Source organism: Nelusetta ayraudi, unplaced genomic scaffold, assembly GCF_046127955.1.
Source record: "Nelusetta ayraudi isolate G7.1 ecotype Tasmania unplaced genomic scaffold, CSIRO-AGI_Nayr_v1 ptg000181l, whole genome shotgun sequence".
In the NCBI taxonomy this organism is placed as follows: Eukaryota; Metazoa; Chordata; class Actinopteri; order Tetraodontiformes; family Monacanthidae; genus Nelusetta; species Nelusetta ayraudi.
Window position 1 is genome coordinate 228,288 of NW_027466230.1, and position 22,016 is coordinate 250,303.

The following is a 22,016-nucleotide window of genomic DNA, read 5'->3' on the forward strand; positions in this document are numbered from 1 at the left end:
TAAGCATCGAATGGTATCGGTCCCTGGAGCAACGAGTGACGTCACTGCGGAGGCTGGGGTCGTGACGTAGGCAGTTCAATACTGACAGCTCTCTGAGTGGGAGGGAAGCGGATGCATCAGCCAGATGTGGAGCTGTTTGGGAGGGGTGTGTGTGTGTGTGTGTGTGTGTGTGTGTGTGTGTGTGTGTGTGTGTGTGTGCCCGGATCAATAACACATAAAGAAGACGCAGCTAAGTTAAAGCAGAAGAAAAAAAAAAAAAACCTGCGGGATATTTTTATTCATGCGAAACGATTCCACTTTAAAGGGCGTGTAGATACAGCAGAGCATTGGATTCTTTGCAGGAACATTGATCACTGAGTGATGGTGGAGGAGCGGATGGCGATGAAAACATGTTCCAGACACACACAAAATGTGCAGTACGGTGAATCCGAGGTCCGTTAAATCAATCAAGCAAACAAAAAAAACAAATAGCTTTATTTGAAAGCTGCACAGTGAGCAATGTGGGTGATGTGGACTGGTTGGTGTGCTGGGGAGAGTGGGGGTGTAGCATGTGAGCTTATGGTAATAAGGGAGAGCGAGAGAGAGGAGAGAGAGAGAGAGAGAGAGAGAGAGAGAGAGAGAGAAAGAGAGGGAGGGGGAGAGCGAGGGGGATCGAGCGTTGCGCGAGTGGACACTGTGATGCTGTTCGCAATCTGCGGGCTAAACGAGGGTTTTTCTTTGCCCACTTGAAGCGCCACAGCTTCTCCACACCCTTCCAGCGAGGACCCGTCATCTCCCAGACAACGGCGGAGGCGCCTGCCTGCCGGATCTCCATTAGTGCTGCTGGATCTGCCTCTGCTGCTGCTGCTGCTGCCTCTCCATCACCAAGCCCCTCAACGGCGCCGGAAGGGACGAGGAGATCCGCTCACCGCGTTGCTGCATGTGCACGGCGACACGCGTCTATGCGCCTGATATCTCTGCGCTGACGGCCGCGAGGGAGGGGGGGGGAATGGAGCAGTTGTCATCAAATTCCCGCAGACGACGCACCGACGGCGACCCACTGAAGGCTGTCGTGTAGAGAGAGAGAGAGAGACAGGGAGAGAGAGTGTGTGAGAGAAAGAGAGAGAGAGGACCTTCATACGCAGCAGTCAAGTCCGCTGGGAAGAGAGAGAGAGAGAGAGAGAGAGAGAGAGAAAAATCGCCCCCCCCCCCTTTTTTTTTTCAGAACATCTATTTCTGGGGGAGGAACGGCTCTCAAGTATCGGCTGTCATGTCGGCCACAACAATGGGGTGAGTGTTGATTATTATCCACACATAGCCTCACCCGGACACGTTCCCTACCGTTCTGTATTCAAATCAGCTGCGGCTGCCTCGCGCAGGGCGCGAACTTCCCCGTCAGGATGAGCCCGACATGCCTGAGTGACAGGCGGCGGACGGTTCTCAACGTAGTCCGCCGTCAGGCTTTGCGGAGGGTGTTCATTGATGCAATTAAGAAGTGGGGCCTTGGTGGGAAAAAAAAAAAAAAAAAAAAATTGGTGACACAATGAAGCAACTTTTCCCTTCGGAAAATAGGCGGCTCGGTTCAAAAAAAAAAAATCTGGAACTGTCACATAGTCTGTGGAGCGCAGGTGTAAGAGTTGTTGTGTATGTTGTCAAACTTTCACGAGCAAAGCAATCAGTCAGTTTGCCCTCACGCCCCACCACCTCCACCTCCACCTCCAAGAGGGCCTACCATTAAACCCCCCCAAGCAGTTTTCTTTCTCGGTGCCTCACGTTCAGAACGACCCAGAGCTCAAATGGACCCTCACTGCGCCAGAGCGACGGGAGGGTGAGCTGGAGATGCTCCACAGGCCTGCGCCCGTCTCCTACAACATAGACAGTTACATAATTCCCAAAGAGTGCGCGCACAACACGTGTGTTGAGCGTAACCACAACACCCCCTGCGTGAATGTATACAACGTCGCCGCGCCAGCAGCAGCACTCATAGTAGTAGTAGTACTTGTTGTTGTTATAGCGTGTAGGGCACATTCTGTTCCAGGTGAGGCTCTCGGATGAGTTCGGAGGCAAAGCGTGGGAATGTCAGCCACAGCCGCCGCTGCCGGGGCTGACGGAGCAGGAGGTTGGCTTCCTTGTATCTATGGCAGCGCTTAGCACGTCCTTAACAACGGGGCGCCTGTCAGCGGAATATCCGGCTCCTGCCGCTGCCGCTGTTCATTTGCATGGCCCCTCCTGACCCCTGCACACGGCCCCGCCAGCCCGCCCGCCGTCCGTTGACAGCTGTCTCCCACTGCTCATTGTTATTAATGGCACAGCGGGAGATTAACAATATGGCACAGGCCACCCCCCCACCACCTCCACCCTCCTGCTTTTTTTTTTTTTTTTCCTCTCCCCCTTCAGGCAGCAGCCAAAAACTCCTTTACAATACTCTGGAGGCATCCCAGGCGCCCACTCTGCCCTCCCACAGTGTGGGCAGCGCATCGTTCAGCTCAGTCTCCCACTCCGCCAGCGTCGGGTGACTAAGTTTGCCGTTACGCAACCGACTCAGTGACTCAATCGATCTGCTGTCGAATACATTTTGCCCAGCCGCGATTGGAATCGCGGCGGCGCGTGTTGCTGTCCTCGTTGCGGTGTCACGGTGATGTACAATACATACGACGCGTGGCAGAGAGCAAGATACCGGAATCTGTCTGTCCGGCCGCTGATTTGACAGGAACAACAGATAGTGTCATATTTCAGACCGTCGAGCCACTCGCAGACTGGTAGAAAACGTCCGGGTGCCAATCACCACTTCTCCATTCCTCGGGCAAATCCCATTGACGCACACGCAGACTTAAATCTCCTCCTTCCTTTTTGTCTCTGCCTGTTTCAAGGACATGTGAGCAGTGTGTGTGTGTGTGTGTGTGTGTGTGTGTGTGTGTGTGTGTGTGTGTGTGTGTGTGTTTCGGGGTCATTCCAGCTGCTCACAGTAGACAGAGCAACAGGGGAGCTGTCCCATTAATGACCTCCCCCCTCCTTAAATAAGACCCACTTTTCCTTGAACTGTCCAATTAATGAGAAACTTTGAATAAAAGGAGAATTAAAAAAAAAAAAAAAAGGAGGTGAACGCACACAGATACTCCCATCTGTGATTAAGCGTGTATGTGTGTTGCTCGTTCCAATTCCTTTAAAACCTCGACACACCTGTTGCCACCTGGAGTTGCAGTCTGTGTGTGTGTGTGTGTGTGTGTGTGTGTGTGTGTGTGTGTGTGTGTGTGTGTGTGTGTGTGTGCCCAGCCTGGTCACGTGAGGGCACCGAAACCAACATACATCATGCAAAATACTTACATTTAAATGCAATGTCTTACATTTAACCTTTCACACCTTTCCAATGTCACACAATCTTTTACTTGGAGCTCTTATGTTATACAAAACTCTCAGCCATTTTTTTTAAAATAGTAATATCTCTCTAGTCTGCCGCTGAGCTCCCCAGAAATGAGAAAACCCGAGCGTTCTACTTCTCTGTACTCGCTCCACCTTTCAGAAAGTGTACGCCAAAACACAGTGTTGCGGAAAATCGTCTCTTTGTGAGGTGACAAATGGCACTGATACGTCTCCCAGATTAGGGACGGCTCTGCCAGTCAGGTGTTGCCCCCTCCACCTCCATCTTTTGATGTTGCCTATTAGCGGTCTTCTCCTTCGAAACACTACAGGCTAAATGCGCTGTTTTTTTTGGAGAGCTCATTGTTTTATTTTATTCATGAAATATATGTATATATAAATTGGGGATAAATCGTTGTGGATTCCCTTGGAGTCGAGGGTGGAAAAATAGGGTGCTCAAATGAATATAAAATGAGACTATTAAGTTAAAGACATTTGTTATAACTTCATCTTATTATAGTTTCCGCTTGTCTAATGTAGATGCCAATTAGTTTAACAGTAGTACTTATGCAAATGTAATATCTTCAAACAAATAATGCGAAACGGATGTTAGCTGTACAAACACGTTTTTACAAATTTAGGAAATGTGGAATTTTACTTGTGCAGTCATCAGCAAGAAACAACAGTGATCTCCAACCAGCATGACGTGAACCTTATCAAAGGTGATTTCAGTGGTATTCTGTATCATTTAAGTGCCCAAGTTTAACCTTTGTCTTATTACATACACAATACAGGATGGTGCACTTGCTTCTCCTCATCCATCTATTCACCTTCCTCATCATCTTCATCCCTCGGAGTTTCTAGATTCTGGTGTAGCAACACTGCCGTCCCATTCTCTAGTAGTTCATGGCGAGCTGTGTAGCAGTTTGGAGCGTCCCACTCCCTTGATCTTCATCCCAACACTCCATCCTCACCTACATTTATCACCTCCCCCGCGTCCTCCTCATCCCTCCCTCCCTCCCTTATCTCACTTCATCACTCACCCTCCCTCCCTCTTTCATTTTGCCCGCCTTCTCTCCCTCACGTTCCTTTACTTGCCACAGTGTCACGCCGCGCTCTTTACATGCAGAACGCTCCCTCCTCCTCTTCCTCCTCCTCCTCCTCTGTGTTTGTCCTTCCTTGTCTGCTCTTCACCTTTACCACACAGCTGCTAACAAGTCACACTTTTGTATGGAAGCCTCCTCAAGGCTTTCCCCTGTCTGATGCCGTAGAGCCTATGCTGCAGTGAGAGAAGGGTAAACACGCGCAAACACGACTAGCAACTTTTTTTTTTCTTCAGGCCAGCAGCTTAGATACAGTGTTTGTCGTGAGAGCGTTTATGCTGCATATCATCCGTTTTGTTTTCTGGGCATGATGAAATTAAAATGGAAGTGATGTTCACGAAAAACCAAAATAAATACTCAACTTGAGTCAAATGCCAGCTTTCGTTCCCCTGCCGAAGAGCTCAGTTGTAGGTGTAAGTGTTGCCTTTTTTGACAAGTGGTGGGCATCATTTTGGAACGGATTTCTTTGGCACAGGCGCTGATGTAAAAATCAAAGCGCAAAAGAACATTACGGCGTGTTTTTTTTTTCCCCCTCCCTTTTTTGTTAACTCAATAAAGTGAACAAGGCGCAGAGCCTTTGCCACCGTGCCGTCAAATTATGAAATGAGAAATGATATCGGCAGCCGAGGGGCTATAATGCACAGATCATATGGTCAGGCCACGGTTTGTGCGACGTGCACAGGGTGGAAATGACTCGCAGACCTGCCACTTACGCCGCCGTCGATGATTATGATAATTCGCGGGTGCGCGCGCCTCTCGGCAAGCGGCTTTGTGGAGCAACATTTATCATCCCAGATTTACTCCCTGACTTTCTATAGTCTCCAAATTCCCCATCATTCTCTTTCTCGCCATGTCTGACTGCCACCCCTCTCCCCTGTCTCCGTGTTGTTCTTTCTTTCCTCGTCTTGGCTAATCACACTCAGGAGGGGTGCTGCTGCTGAATTTTAATATTCATTTATACCGCAAGCCTTTGATGTCCCCCTTCACCCCCTCAGTGCAGTGTAAGCACTTCTCTATCTCCTGCTCTACCCGCGCTGCCAACCCAGAATATCTCCCTGCGCACCCCGCACTCGGAGTGTGCGCGCCTGTGTGTGTGCGTGTATGTGCGTGCGCGTGTACGTGCGTGCCTGTGTGTGTGTGTGTGTGTGTGTGTGTGTGTGTGTATTGACTGTGGAAATTACCCGCAAAGCCCCAACAGCGCTGGAATTTTAGAGAGCATTGTAAGAGCAAGCCAAGGAGTGAAGTACAAATGGACAGAACGGCTGAATGGACGGCCATAAAACAAAGAGGACTCGCATAATCCCGACATGGGGAGAAAAAAAAAAAAAAGGGGGTGAACGCGTCCTGCAACGGAAGTGTCACGCAGAGGTCAACTAGGAATTAACTCATCTCAAAGTGAGGCCGAGCTGCCGATCAAAGCCGCGCCAGCTCGCAGGTTCTGGATTGTGTCACGTCCGTGTCGCCGTGTTTGCGCGCTCATGAATTATGTGTGTCCGTGTGGAAAGTGCCGCACTGTGGGCCGTGTCTTTGAGAGTTAAACATGGCCCACTGTCTATATTTAGCCTTAAATCCGCTCCTTCCAACCCCCCCCCCCCCCGCCCCTCCACCCCTCTGCTCCCCTGTGTGACCCTCACTCAGTGCTGCAGACATTCCCATATCAGAGCATTGAGAGACGGCGCTGGCCCGCGCGGCGCACCGTTCCTCACTCAGCCAGTCAGTCGGTTCATGTGCAGCGGAGAGAAAATGCTTCCAAGGAAGTTTGGATTGGAGACACTTTCGGGGACAATTCGTCACTTTTTAAAGTTTGCTTAGCGAGGCTCGCGGCGCAAACGCGGAGCGTCCCTCGACTCGCTTCCCAGTCTGAGGCTAATTATGGAGGATGGCAAGCTGGAGATACAGTTGTCAAGGCGATCCGACTCCCCCGTTGGCAACAGGGCCTTTGGCGGCGGCGGCGGCGGCTTCGGCGAGACGCTGATACTGCGGCACAAAGAGGTTCACAACTTCTTCTTCGTCCCCTTCAGGGAGCAGCCCATCTACAGCACGAGGGCTCACGTCTTCCAGATCGACCCCAACACCAAGAAGAACTGGCTGCCCAGCAGCAAGCACGCCGTCACCGTCTCCTACTTCTACGACAGCACGCGCAACGTGTACCGAATCATCAGCCTTGATGGCACCAAGGTGAGGAGCGCTCCTCTCACTCCCTGCCAGCCAGCACTTGTTGTTGGGCCTCCAGCATGGATTGCATTAGTCCTCTCCCAACGCATCCATTGCATTTGGTTTTTATGACTGAGCCAAATGCTCCTCGTGGAGCTCAAGGCAAGAAGCTCTGCTGACACTCCTAATAATCCCTGCCTTTAAAGCTAACGTGCAGTGTAAACACATCATAAAGGGTTTATTTCTGCGTCTGTCACGATGTTTATGCATGATTTGGTTTTTCATTGCGTTTGTATGCGTGCGCACTAGCACAGACTTCATGCAGTACACTTGGATATTCCGGTTGGACATTTAGCTGCAAGGGTATTTATGCAAGCTTTTTTTTGGCCTTTATATGGACACACGCACGCACATAAACACCCCGATGCGGTTGCAGTTACACGGAGAGGAGACCTGCGGTTAAATGGGAAATACAGATGTGGTCGTTCAATTTAGTCGCGATGACAGGAAGTAGGCTAAGTCGAAGGCGGACTGCCTTCGCTGAAGCTAGAAGGGGCGGCGAGGCAGGTTGCAGTGTTTGAATTCGATGACAGAATTGGAGATTACTGGCTCAGGGCTCTGACCTCATATCACGTATCACTCAATACGTATTTGATCACAAACTTCAGCCATTGTGTAACACACACTGCCCCTCGAAGGTCATCGTCACGTATTGATGCCGTCCAGCGTGCGGGCCGTTACGCAACGCTGCTAATTGATTTGCACAGTAATTGTTCACCGTTTCTGTGACTTAGCAGTGGAAGTGAAATTTGCATACGTTTGAATGTTGCGCTTTACCCTAGTGGGTGGAAATATATACGTGTATGGCAAAAAGAAGGCAGTGACCGGGGACACGAGCCTCTGTCTACCAGTCATGGCCAAATGGAAGGATGGATGTTTCGGGACGTTTTTGAATCTCTCACCAGAGCAGCGAGTCTCATACGCCCACGCTCACTTCACATTCCAAACCAGCGAAGCTGCAAGCTTTTTTTTTTTCCTTCACAGCCAGATTTTCAGTTATTTCTTTTGCTTTCACCCTTGATTCCACTCTCTTAAAATAGAAATGGAATTTACCATAAGGGGTGAACACAGAAATGTAGCGGCGTCTGTTTTATGCAATTCCTCTTCATAAAAATCAAAGCGTTGGACAGTCACTAGGCATTTTGTGCCCAGTGTATTTTCAACAACCTTTTAATTCACAGCCGCTTGTGAATTTCATCACAGCTCTCTTTTAGGTTTTTTTTTTTTTTTTTTTTAAATCCCGTTGCCCATCTCATATGGAAAAAATGTCCTCAGTTGTTTCCTGTACTGTCTGACCACCCGACCTACATATTTTGCATATGCAAATGTTTAATGTGGGTTAAGTGTACTGTGTGTCTGTCCTGCAGGCAATAATCAACAGCACCATCAGTCCAAACATGACTTTCACTAAGACCTCACAGAAGTTTGGACAATGGGCCGACAGTCGAGCCAACACTGTCTACGGCCTGGGATTCTCCACTGAGCATCACCTGGCCAAGGTAAAACACAGAGAGAGAGAGAGAGAGAGAGGGAGAGAGAGAGAGAAAGAGAGGGAGGGAGGGAGAGAGAGAAAAAGAAAGAGAGAGAGAGAGAATAGTCTAAGTATTTAGGGGTCATGGTGTGAACAGGATCACAGAAAAGGTTTGCTATTATTGAGTGAGAACAATGAGAATGAGTTGAAGTCTTAATGTGAGTGTGATGAATGTCTGTTGTGTTACGAAATTGCTTTGTTGTGATTGTGCACTTGACATACACAGTATAATTAGCTTCTTCTTATAATCGTGTTTCTTCTTGATTAAAACTCAAAGAAACAAACCATACAATCACAAATATGGCAATAAACTGTTTAACTATTTAAAAGATGATGGTCGCTAAAAATGAACACACATAACTGTGATACTGGATGCTAGATTGATGAAATTCAATGGAAATGAAATGGTACCTGAACTGAAGTCCTTAATGACAGACAGGAATTATGACTGTGAATGCTTGAGTAACAGGATAGTGTTGGAAATAAACCCCAGGTCTAAGTGTGCTACCCAAGTACCCAACTGGATGCTGAAGCCTCCTTTAAAAAGTTTAACAACATTATTTTTTTCTTGGTTGTGTAAAATGCTCCTTGGTAGTCTGTCTTTTTCTCTCTTTCACAAATTGACTTGTTTGATGCGCATTAATGCACTTAAACAGACATCTTCCCGTCCACTGGAAGCATATTTTTTCTTCTATTCTAGACTTTCAAAATAATCGGATCCACTTGTCCAGATGCACTTACACTGAGAACCTCTTGCCGCACCAGAATCTTGTTATTGCACTGACGTAAAATGATATCAGGTTATTTGATGCAACTTCACTAATGGCCGAGTAGCAAATCTGATTTCCTGCTCACTGGGGCCGCTGCAGTGCTGAACTCCAGTAAAACAGTGTAGGAGTGTTGCTGGCGCTGAGGTGCACCCTCGGTGGGCTCGAAGATATGCGCATGTGCGTATTATATTTGCACTCAGCCCCTCAGCTGAGCTCACCTTACTGCTTCAGGCCCGCTGAATGTGTCTTTGCGTCTTTGCTCTCGACTAAAATAACGCCGGAGAGCAAACTTAGCCTCTCACGATCCCGAGTGCCGGGGAAATGAGACGCAACGAGGAAGACACAAAAGCACACTCTGCCTGAAGTCTCTGTGTTTGCTTTTGTGTGTGTGTTTGTGTATGTCTGCGGCACACAGGTTGCAAACGGTGACCTAGTTAGCTCATGTTTCTGCTGAGGCATTGTGGGTGAAGGGCTGCTTTCCCAAGTTCAACTCTCAGCCGTCATTGGAAGCTTCCCCCGGCTTAATGGCTGACCTATCACACACTGATCTGTGTGTGTGTGTGTGTGTGTGTGTGTGCGTGTGTGCGTGCGCGCGCGCGTGTGCAATATATAATGCACAGAGATTATTTCCCCATATTAGAGGAATGCAGTCCTCACTGATATGTGTCCTCTGTGTCCAGTTTGCAGAGAAGTTTGCTGAGTATAAGGAGGCGGCACGACTCGCCAAAGAGAAGAGTCAGGAGAAGATGGATATGGCTACGTCTCCTTCTCAGGTAGGTGCAATTTACACGAACGTTCCAGGCAGCCATGACCTCCACTCTAGGGCTCATTGTTTATGATGAACAGCTGGTGAACGGGTCAACCAGAGTGCGATCTCTGTCCTTTGCCGGTTTTGATTAGTTATAGCAGGAGGCGCAGATGCACATTAAGTAAACCTGTAAATAATGAGATGTAAAATAGCAAGCACTTAGCAAGGAAAATGTTATGATAATGTAACCGTCACTGGTGGCACATATGAATGCATAATACACTGGAAAAGCAGCAATAATGACCCTGGACTCTGTCATTATTATAAGCTCAAAGCGCTGGTTGGACGGGACAAAGCATTTTGTAATTGGTATGAATAGCTCATGCTGCTGATGTAGCATTTTGCTGTTGTGGCTGCTCAAGTTGTAGCAATGTGAGTGTGCAATTAGATCATTTAGCTCAAATGGGTTTTCAGTGCTTAATCACTCTGGCGGATAGGCAACTTCAAGGAAGTGGCGCTCGCTTACTGAACAGACCCAGCCGAACGACTCAGCAGCCCATTTGAATAGCCACAACCAGGCACCGTTGAAAAGTGGGAGACGTCATATCTTTACAGTCTCTGCGAATGCATTAATAATGCTGTGATGGTTTACATGATGACTTATGAAGTGAAAGTAATAACCGCTGGCTTAATATTTAACAAAAACAACAACATTGAATTCAACATTCAATCGTTTGCAACAATGATATTATGTTATATCATATTATATTGTATGGTATTGTATAGTAGTGCATAACAATTGCCACTTCTAAGAAATCTTTTTAACTTGTAATTTTGTATTTTTGTCCATTTGTAAAACTTTATATTTAACTGCCACTTGCCACTTTTTCATGAAATCTCTTTTTTTTCCACTTTCTTTACTCCTTGCATGCACTGTCACGTCTGGTTTTGCCAGACCAACATTTCACTGCCATGTGATGTGATGCGTGACGAATAGAATCTTTAAAATCTGGGAATCCACAACAACAACAACAACAACAACAGCAATAGCAAACCTACTCTGAAATGTGCTGTGGAAATAACGCATTCCACGACCTCGCCATCGAAACGTGAGACTACGTCAGAAAACGTTATAATTGCTAAAATCCTCTGGGAGGTTGAGAATCAGCTTCCTATTGTAGCAAACAACCAGTGAAGTACGGTTTCCCTTCATGTAAGAGCCGCATGCTTAGGGAGGTGAAGCCGGCGTCTGCGGGCTCGCCATTAATTGGTGAACATAATTAGCCGGCATGTTCCGCGGGCCGTCTTGTTTGTGCAGGATATGTAGCATGTTACACCTTTTAGGGGCATGTGTTACCGCATCTGAGGAAATGAGCTTGTTTCTGAGGTGGGTCCCCGGAGAAATACGCTCTTTAATGTAAAGGACACATTACAGGGATTCACGTCCCTCTGTGTTCATTATGGAGGCTAGCAGAGACCCCCCCCCCCCCCCCCCCCCACATACACACACATACACACAACAGCCCCCTGCTGCACGCCTGCCCATTACTCCAACTGTGAGCGCCGTGGGGCCACGTGGGCTGAAATGCCACGCTGCCTTAAGGATCCTCCTGTGGGAAGGTGTATTTTTTTCTCTCCCTTTTTTCATTAATGAAGCCAAGTAGACAGCTTCCCTCTCATCAGGGGTCGAAAGGCTGCGCGCGCACCGGCCGGCTCCGCGCTGTCATGGGGGGGGGGGCATGGCGTGGAACCTGCGGAGGCTGCAGCCTCTCTGCGACAAGCACCAGCAGGGCTGCCTGCCTGCCTGCGCTCCCTGCGCCCCCTGCACCGGTCACCGCACTCTCCCGTTACCCCACTCCCAGCTAAGCGACTTCGCACCAGCGCGCCCGTTACAGCTGGGGTGACAACACACTTCGCCAAGGCGCCTGCCGCCTCCCCGTGCCCCCGTTCTTTTCCTCCTGGACATGCTAGCAAAGTGTTTGGCGTGGAAGTAAAACAGTGAAACAGTGTACATGTAGCGTTGTTACGTAATTTAACTACAAAGTAAAGATAAATGTAATAAGTTACATTACTGGGAAAATGTGTAATTAAATTGGCAACATTTTTTAATAATGATTGTTTATAAGACATTTATAAGCTATTAGTTGATATTCGTGGATGGTTAACTAATCATGAACAAATCCCTTGTATGCATATGTAAATGGCCATTAGATAACGGCTAATTTAGAAAAAAAATCTGAATTTAATCAACTGTAATTAGTTACATTACTTTGATGAAGTAATTGGAATAGTTACTATGACATTTCTTTCAGGGGAACTTGTAATTGTAACCAATTGCATCTGCAATGTAATCTTCCCAACACTGGCAATGCAACAGTTCAGCGCTACGAGCTGGTGCTCAGCGGGCCGAACCGCAGCCGAAGTAAATCCTGAACGGACGTTTAATGGCGCTAATGAACGCGCAGCCGAAGCTGTAATGCCCGACCTGATCTTCCTCTTATCTCCCACTTCCTTGTCGCCTGTCAGAGATGAACGGGGCCGTGTCACCGTGTCACTGCATTGTGCGCCGGGCCTCCAGCCGTAATAGCTTTGTTTTATGTAGGCGCGGCCGCGAGATGATTTGTCCCCTGAATAATTCCACCGCTGTACGGGACATAAAGATAAAGGATTAATCTTTATTTCTGCAATTTCCTCATGCGGTTGTCGGCTGTTTATTGGCCCGCAGGCATGTTGAGCTGCTTGCTAAGTTGCCGAAACGGCCACGGACACAGGCAGAGCCTGTTGGATTTGAGTAATAGCACAAAGGGAAAAAACACTCATCATATAAACCTGTTAGTTATCATTATAAATTTCTCCTCTTTTTTTAAATGTCACACAATGATCGAAATTTTCTCTGTTTTTCCACGCCGCAGGAGTCGCCAGGCGGGGAGCTTTCCTCACCTTTGACCCCGGTGACTCCGCCCATGGAGAACATCAACGGCACCGACGAGATATGCGACACGACCCCGAATTCAGACGTTCTCCCCGGACCGGCACAGAACGCGCTGGCGTTTGCACACAGGTAACCCGCTCGGCCTGGCTGGGACGCATTGGCTGTGGTTCTGCCGCGCAGCAACAACAACGCTGGCATTTCACAGAGATTACATGTCGGCGCGGCAAAATGTTACCGCGCGCCCGTCGTCTGTCATTTGGCTCCTCCGTAGCCGCGCTGACGTCTCTGCGTGCGCGGTGACGGACAATAACACATTGCATGTCAGCCGTGATGAAGAACTTGTGTTTACCGCTGCTTTCATGTTTTTTCCTCTCCAGGGGACAGTTTAAGACGTGTCGGGTCTGCTCTTTCTGATAGGGCTGCGATCACGAGTCCCGGCAGCTGCGGCATCGCAACCACGCAGAGCGAATAACGCTTAGGCACCGAGCTTCAGGACAAAAAAAACAAAAAAAGCAAAAAACAAACTAGGAGCCTGATTTCAGGTCACCAACAGGGAGGGTCATCTTATTACAGTGATGCAAAACATGTTTACTCAACGCCGTCTACTTTTGAGTGGGAATGAATATGATTTTTTTTTTTTCCCTCCGAATTACACATATAAGAATCTCTTTGCTGAATTCACGGACCGGCAGAAGATGGTACTCAGAAGCGAGTCGTCACAGTTTGACCAGGGTTGAGCATGCTTGGCGGCGAGCTTTTTATATGTTTTGTAGTGTATGCACACCGGTATGCAATAATATGACTATGCCTGCATCTCTGCTTTGTGCGCTTGTGTACATCCTTGTCAGCCCTCTGTCCTCGTCAACGGACTTCATCGTGTAACTCTGGCGACGTTGGGGCCGCCCCCCCCCCTCCCCCCGGTTCTCATGCAGCCGATTGTATAAGATGTCAATAGGTGTATGTAAATATGTTTGACCGGTGTAATGACTCTCCGGAGAGGTGTGGCTGAGTGGTTCGCCACCCCCCCCCCCAAAAAAAAAAAAAGCTGTCGATGAAGCGTTTATGTAAGACTTATATAATATAATGTGGGAGGCAGAGAAAGAGCAAGACTCACACCCCGTGTGTGCATGCGTGTGTGCGTGCGTGCGCGTATCTTTGTGCGAGAGAGAGAGAGAAATGCACTGTATAGAGTCTGTACATGAGTCACCGCTACCCAAACAGCCACCAACTGCATACATATGCAAAAAAATACATATAGAAATGAACTAGACAGGAAGGTTTCAGACATTTAAGTGAAGTGTTAAGTGTTTTTTTTCTCCCTCCGCCGTCTCGCGCTGAATATTACTTCCTGTCATCTGTTGTACGCTCGGGCCTTCTCATTTGTAAAAGCTTTGTAATCCTGTGCCGTTCTTTTCATTCTTTCTTCTGGCTTGTGATTGTTATTAATTAAAGATTTGAATCAACTGCTTAAACGCGGTATCTTGGTTTTGATTAATTTGTCGCAAAACATCCCGACATCAGCTCTCCGTCTGCCCGCGTCTTTGTAGACGGGGAATATCAGAATGAGCGGTTTTTGTTTTTTTTTGTTTTTCCTTAAAGACGGTGAAGCCGCAGCAGCTGGAGTGGAAACACTCAGAGATCCTCAGAGATCCACTGCTGCTGCTGCCGCTGCTGCTGCTGCGCTGCAGCTGGACCTCTGCGAAGGGGCACACATTCTGAGCGTGCACAGAGCAGCATGTGGAGAGGACACCCACTGCCTCCTGCTGCCGCTGCTGCATTGCTGCCGATGTGTCTATTAATGCTGCATGCGTGGGAGATAGGGTCGTCTCTCTCTCTCTCTCTCTCTCTCTCTCTCTCTCTCTCTCTCTCTCTCTCTCTCGTTCTCTCCCTCCTCTCCCTCGCTCTCTCTCTCTCTCCTTCTCTCTCGCTGGCAAGCGTGGCTGCAACAAGCAAACCTCTCATTTTCTCAGCGGCATATGCAGAGGCAGTGATGTGAGCGAGGACTCATCAGATATTTTATCACACGACTCTCCTCTTTTTCACTCCTCTCCCTCCCTCTGAAGTGTGTCTAATCTATTATATTCTATGCGGACTGGTCCTCGGGTCGACTGCTTATTTTTTTCCTTTTCTTTCACGCAACCGTTCTGAGTTTGAAGTGGATTTGTGAGCTCAGGCAGACAGTCGAGCAAGTTCACGTCCGAGCGTTTCAGGTCTTCTGTGTTCCTTAAAGATGATTCTACACAAACTCACCTGCTCACTCAGGTGTGTTTTGCTGTTTTTTTGTTTTTTTTGCATGACTCATCCTTGATGATTTTAGCTTGACTCTCTGCCATGTGCGTGTATGTGTGAGTGTGTGGAGAGGACGGGGGAAAAAATAGCAGGACTCTCAGGGTGTAGGTGTTTGGCAACTCTATGGTGGAGCTGCTGTGAATGCTTTATTATTATTATTAGTATTATTATTATCATTGAACATTGGAGCTCCTATGCGAGGTGTGTTTGGCTTGCACATGAATGATCTTGGCTGAGTGGATGGGAGCAGCGTCTGTCAATGAGTGAGAAGTGACATGTTGCTGATGTCATGTGTCAGGCTGGTGCCACCGGTGCCTCCTGTGCTGCCATGGTAACTGCTCTGTGTCCCATGCTTTCACAAATGCGGTTGTGAGGAGGCATAAACTTACCTGACGGTGCAGAGACAGTCAGGGACAGTTCAGCTGCGCGGGGAAACCTTTGCTGTGGACGTTTATGTTTGCGTTTTCAGTCATTTTATTGAGACTGGGGGGGAAGAATATCACTCTCATCATTGAAAAGTAAGGAAAGACAAAGATGGGTGTGCTTTATTTAAGAGGAGTGTGTGTGTACACCAAGTCCAGTCTTGGAAGACAATGATAAAAGAAAAGCAATCAATCAATAAATGCATCTCACATAAAAAAAAAAAAAAATCAGTCACATCTTCTGTTTTGGCTTGTTTCATTTTGTTGATATGGGAAAAGAACACGAATGCTGCAGTCTGGAGAGTTAAACTGTGCAGAGAAATAAGATTCATAACTCTGTTCGACGCCACACTACGCTGTTGCATAAAAAGAAATCAGGCGGCAAAATAGCACAACATAGCATTCAGTACATCAATAGCAACACCAATAGCGGAAGCAGAATCTTCTCTTGTGTGTTCTCCTGGACTTGATCTTCACAGACGGCAGCCAACTTACCCGCCGTGTGTCTCCGCACACTCGCCGCTCTGCTCCGCTTGCCTTCGGCCGGCGGCGGGGGGGGTGGGGTGGGGTGGGGTGGGGTGCGGTTGTTGAGATGGTTGCGTTCAGGTGCCCTCCGGAAGCCTCTCCTGCAGCCTCAAGACAACCAGCAGCGTCAGGCCGCCTGGCTCGGTCCTGCCTCTCCGTCGCTCCGCGGCAGTTGCTCTCCCTCTCCCTCTCCCTCTCTCTCTCTGTCCTGCCGTCCTCTCTGCTCCGTGCTGTGCTCTCGTCCCGACGCCTCGCCTTGCTCTCCCTGCTCTCTGAGCTGCTGTGCAGGGTTTATACACCGGCGGGGCTACGTGCCCGGGTGACAGCATCGCCGCGAGTGTGTATGGGCGTGCGCGCGCGTGTGTCCGTGTGTGTGTGTGTGTGTGTGTGTGTGTGTGTGTGTGTGTGTGTGTGTGTGTGTGTGTGTGTTTCGATGCGTGCATGTGTAGGATGAAGTGTCGTCTCCCTCGTATCTGTGCGTCACACAGGCAGACACGCTCGCGGAGGAGGGCGGGGTGCGGAGGGGTGGGATGGGGGGGCTGTTGTGTAAGAAGTGAAGGCGCCGTGGGAGTCCTGAGTGAATTAGATCTGGGCTCCGCATAGTGGGTGTTATGGCATAGTGGAGTACTGCTGCGAGAGCCTCTGCATGCGTGCGTGTGTGTGTGTGTGTGTGTGTGTGTGTGTGTGTCGGCAGGTGCGGGGGTGGATCAAAAGTGAAAACAGCACGCTGACGGGTCACACACACGCACACACACACACACACACACACACGCAGCCAGACTCACTTCTTAAAAAGCTAAGCTTCTTGTTTCTGCATGCGTTTTCTAGTACGGAGGAGTTGGAGCTCAGCTCTTCAAAGGAATTGGACTCAACGTTGGTGCCCAACAATGGGCTCAGGCTTTTTCTATGCACACATTATGTGATAGACAGGAAGTGGGTGATGTGTGCCTTCAGGGCTCCTATCAAAGCCTTTTCCGTTCCGTTCTATAAAATTTAGGTTTTTTTTTTTATTACACTTAAGCGCCGATTTGTCGTCTGCCAAGTGCATGTGGAGGTTTTTCCTTTTGTTTTCTCTTCTCCTCCTCTCTTCCTTTTTCTTCCTCTCGCCGTCGCGTCATCGTGAAATCCAATCAGGCTGATTGCCTTTCTGCAAGTTTTGGAAAATCTTCATGGTGAACCATTTTCCAAGTTAGGGTTTAAATTGGCATTAGGGTTAGAGTTAAGTTTAAAATTGTTGGGTTGGGGTTGAGGTTAGGATTAAGTTTAAGGTTGGGGTGAGGGTTAAATTTAGGATTTGGTTCAGGGTTGGGGTTAGGTTTGCAGTTGGGGTTGGTGTTAGTTTTGGGGTTAGGTTCTAGGCTGGGGTTAGGGTTGATGTTAGTTTACGGGTTGGGGTTGGGGTTGAGATTAGGGTTAGGATTATCTTTAAAACTGGGGTTAATGTTAGGGTTAGGGTTGTAGTTAAGGATACAGGAGGAGACTCGAACCAGACTAAACTCCAGCCGGTCTAAAATATAATTTCACATTAAAACTCATGTGGCAGACAACCACTGTAACAGATACTGGCCAGGGTGAGCCTCCAATGTGAGTGCCCTCTAAAGTCTTTGTCATTTTTCAGCACAGCAGCAAAGGTGGAGTTGGTGGGTCCTGGCGCTCTGCCTTAACTGTGTCTGTGCTGTTAGAAATAGAGTTTGGAACACAGGTCCTTCAGAATAATAACGTTGTTCGTGTGGTAATTTGACTGTGTGTCCTTATGTTGTGCAGCCCCGCCATGACCAAACACTGGGAGGCTGAGCTGGAGGCACTGAAGGGAAACAATGCCAAGCTAACAGCAGCCCTGCTGGAGTCCACGGCCAACGTGAAACAGTGGAAACAACAACTGGCTGCCTACCAGGAGGAGGCAGAAAGGCTCCACAAAAGGGTGAGGGGACAGCGTGTTTCTTTTTTATGTGCGGTTAATTAATTCAATCAGAGACGAGGAGGCATTTGGATGGAAGGGACATTGTGAAGACAGGATGAGAGAGTGGCAAGAAATAACAGGCCCATTCTGGCGCGATGTGGGAGTAGTCACTCTGATGACTGAAAGGCTCAGACTGGGAGTGTGGAGCTGCATGGATCTAAGTCTCGACAAACATGTTGTCATTTTTTTTTTTTCAGGTGACGGAGCTCGAGTGCCAGAGCAACCAAACCCCCGTGATCAAATCCCAGAAGACTGAACTCAATCAAACCATAGAGGAACTGGAGAATACTCTGAGGGATAAAGAGGAGGTGTGTGCACTTGTGTTTAGCTGGTGGTTGCCGTCTCTTTATTAAAAATGCAAAAAGGCCCATGTGGCATCTTAAGCTTTATTTTTTTCTCCTTTCATTGTGTGCTCCAGGAAATGGAAAAGCTGAAAGAGGAACTGGAAAACATGAATGACCTGATGGAGCAGAAAGACACCTTAACTCAGAAACTCGAGGTGGGTAAAGAGAAGCGATTATCGAGTATGTTTTATTTTTTTGGGGTTCGAAACCAGCCGCCCACATGGTATGCTTTTATCGCCATTCCAGGAGACGGAGCTGCGCGGTCGAGTGCTGGAGGAGCAGCTGGGCGGAGCGGAGCAGCGGCTGGAAGAGAACCAAGAGGAGCAGGAGAACTTCAGGAAGAGCCTGCGGACACTGCTGGAGATGCTGGATGGCAAGATCTTTGAGCTGACGGAGCTCAGAGACACCTTGGCTCGGCTCATAGAGGAGGCCAGCTAGAGGAGCGGCTGCCAAACTTACACAGACAGAGCCATATAATTTACACCCTGATCTAATTAACGCCCCCCCCCCCGTGCCCTCACAACACATTAAAACCACCTTACTCTGCCCCGAGTCTGATTTTGGTCATCAAGGGCAGCTAATTTCCCCCTCCACCCCCCCACCCAGGTTTTTTTTTTGTTTTTTTTTTAACTTGCAGGCATCAAACTCCAACCAAATGCAGGAACCCCTGTATTCACAACAACAACAAAAATAGGGACTACCTCATCCTGGCCTCTGATTGGCTGGTGTAGGAGCGAGCTCGGCTGAGTTAGTCTTTGCTGTTTAAAGATGCCTATCATGGATCAATGCAACTGCCTCCCAAAACCCGCCCACTCGAAAAGGAGTCGACTTGAGAACTGTGCCTCAGTGCCACCTGCTGTTTGGCGGAGAGAGCTGCAGCACAGCGCAAGAGCGGAGCGTGACAGCGTCACACGCTCACGCCTCTCTCCTCTGTCTCTAAACTGCCCTTCCAAGGAGGAATGTCGAAAGTCACGTGAACACACTCGCTGTTAAGACTCAGAGGACTGTGCCAAAGCTGCCAAATGAACCCCCCCCCACCCAACCTCCCCACCCACCCACTCCAACCAACCCACCCACCGCCCCTCTAAATGTGCTTCTCTAACGAGCAGATGCTTCGACCCAAAGTGACTTATTGTACAGAGTAATTTGATCAGAGAATGGAGAGTTTCTGTGTTGCGGCTGCCTGCGGACTGTGGAGACAGAGGAAGAGACGACGGCTCAGTCGGTCTTGTCCATCGACCCCAAGTGATGAATCCTGCTCCTCCCCCCCCGCCCCCCCTTTTGAGGATAAACACAGCTGCTGGGAAACGTAGTTTGCTTCCCTTTTGTTGACTTGAACGTGTGCTACTTACACACAACCACACACACACACACACACACACACACACACACACGCTTAAAAGTCGGCAGAAATGAGAAATTCTAAGAATCTTCCGGATGAATTGCCAACGCCACACAGAAATTTTTGCAGGGTTGCGTGCCTGTGCTATCGATTTGACGCGAGCTTTGCTGTATCCAGACTGCTTCCACTGACACAGACACCTGACCTGTCTTCCTGCCTAACTCAGTGTGGTGTGTGTTCCTGGACAAGGCCTGACCTTAGAAACAAGCGGGTGCCTTCAAAGCACATATACATGGATACATGTTTGTACATAATGTGCGTGAGTGTTTTGTGCCGTGAGAGAACGACCATGTTTTTGGACACTAAGGCCAACGCACGCACACAAACACACTGAGCAATACCAGACAGGCTCGTAACGCTCTATGTAACACCTCTATCGAAAACTATCAGGTTCTCTTCTCAGTGGACTTCTGCAGATCGGTCAAAATGCAACTCAGACGACCCCCCCGCCCCTCCCCCTCCAACCTGTGAACCAACAGAAAGTGTACTACTGTCGACCGTGACCCTGTGTGGCAGCCCTTGTCTGGATGAAGCCGTGCATCTCGAAGGGCTTACAGAGTGTCATCTCCGTGTTCTCCACACTCAGCGAAGCTGGCCACAGATTTTCACTCCCCCAGGGTGAATAGGGAACTGCAATCAGTTTCTATTCTTATTTTTTACGCAGGATATTACGCTGATGATTTAGCCACAGCAGTAGGACTGTAGGACAACTTTCTACTCACAAATACATTGTAAATGCATTGATGATATCTCAAATGCAGTGGCACCCTGCAGAGTCTTATTGTTGTGTATTAACCCATGAAAAAAGAAAAAAGTATTGTATAGATATTATAGATTATTTAAAGGGAAAGAATTAAAACCTCCTCAAAGCATATTTAGACGTATAATCATGTTCAGCACCAAAATATGTACATAGAGCAGCTCCTGTACTCATGAAATCCCAAGACTGCTTCAAAAATATTTTCTTTTGTAATTCCTGAATTGTCCAAAATCTATATTTACACATAAAACGTTTGCTTTTCTTTCAATTGAGCACCTTGTTTGAATTGTGCTAATATGCTTTTGTAACTAGCATCATAGCCATTGCATAGTGAGACATGAACAACAAGTGGCACAGTCCTATGCCAAAAAATGTTAGTTGGTTACGAGGGTTAATACACTGGAATAAGACCAATGCAAAGGGAAACTTTGCTTTTATTTATTTCTTCTTTCTGGTTAAATTAGACACTGAAATGACAGAGATGGACTATCCTGACATTATGCTATTGTAATGAATGCCTTTGTACAGTAGTGAATAAGAGGCTTTTCATTCTCCTGTTTTGTAACGTATAGTATTTAAATGTAGGTATTATTATTATTATTATTATTATTATTATTATTATTATTATTATTATTATTATTATTATTGTATTTAGAGGTCTGAGACGACTGGCAATATTTTTGACTATTTAAAGTAATTTTGAACTCATGAATTAAAGAGGTACCTCAGGCTAATGATGTTCATAGATTGGTGAGATCGGTGTGCTTGCAAAGGAAGAGGATTTACCAAACGCTGGTGCAAATGGGTCGTGAGAAAGGAAGGAAAAAAAAGACACCAGTTGGTGCTTCAGCCAAACTAAATTCTTTGTTGACTTCAACACCGACCAGGCAAAGAGAAACCTCTGTGAACTGAGAAATGCTATGTTTTATATTCAAATACAGTACGAATTCTGTGTGAACAAAGTCTTTTCATTCTCTTTTATTTATTTATGTCCAAATTATAACACATGTAGAATTTACAAAGCTTTTATTTTAAATGCAGGGACAAGGTTGTAAATTTCATCATTTCATTATCATCCGGGGAAAAAAAAAAGAAAAAAAAGTCGGGGTAAAGGCAAAAAGGTATTTTTAAGCAGTATGTTGATACACTGTGTCAAAATAACTGTAACATTTAATAACTCCTTTGTTTCAAGCAGCCGGAAGTTGTTCGATCGCATTTGTGTGTATGTTTCTGATGATCTTGCACTTCTTCAGAGGTTGGGCTTTTCCAGACGGGTCTTGGAGTGTTGCCTTAATCGGTACCAGGTGTAAATATGAAATGGTGAGAAGCAAACACATAAAAACAGAACTTTTGGCTGGAAATGTTTCATAAACTAGGCTACGGATGGGACAGTCAACAAAATGGAAAACTGCAGGCAGTCGACAACAAAGTGATTCAAGGTTATTTATAGATCAGTGAAAAAAACGTCACAGCAAATGTTTGCAAAGTTAGTCAGAGGACCATTTGTGACACATGTGTTACAACTATTTTGGAAGCACGTTGTTGGTTATTGTTTAGTGGAGAGACCTGAACCTCAGCAGTGAAATCCTTTGCCTGGCCAGATGTAAATACACCACATTTGCTATGATTTAGCTTAAAGTTAAAAGTCAAAATTCGCTTCCATGCTACACGTTGTTATAA

At 47.5% G+C, this 22,016-nt stretch overlaps 1 protein-coding gene across 2 annotated transcripts; it reads left to right on the top strand.

Annotated features, from left to right (window-relative positions):
* The first annotated feature begins 239 nt into the window (after positions 1 to 239).
* Positions 240 to 20,604, top strand: homer1b (homer scaffold protein 1b). Of its 2 annotated transcripts, XM_076015115.1 has the most exons (9): positions 240 to 1,269; positions 6,461 to 6,617; positions 8,021 to 8,152; positions 9,635 to 9,727; positions 12,615 to 12,763; positions 17,635 to 17,791; positions 18,028 to 18,138; positions 18,249 to 18,329; positions 18,421 to 20,604. In XM_076015115.1, exons 1-9 carry the CDS (start codon positions 1,250 to 1,252, stop codon positions 18,610 to 18,612), a joined length of 1,092 nt encoding a protein of 363 aa, XP_075871230.1. In that variant the 5' UTR covers positions 240 to 1,249; the 3' UTR covers positions 18,613 to 20,604. The 2 variants fall into 2 exon arrangements, with proteins under 2 accessions (XP_075871230.1, XP_075871229.1); XM_076015114.1 differs by lacking the exon at positions 240 to 1,269 and having other exon boundaries at positions 5,863 to 6,617.
* The last annotated feature ends 1,412 nt before the right edge of the window (positions 20,605 to 22,016 follow it).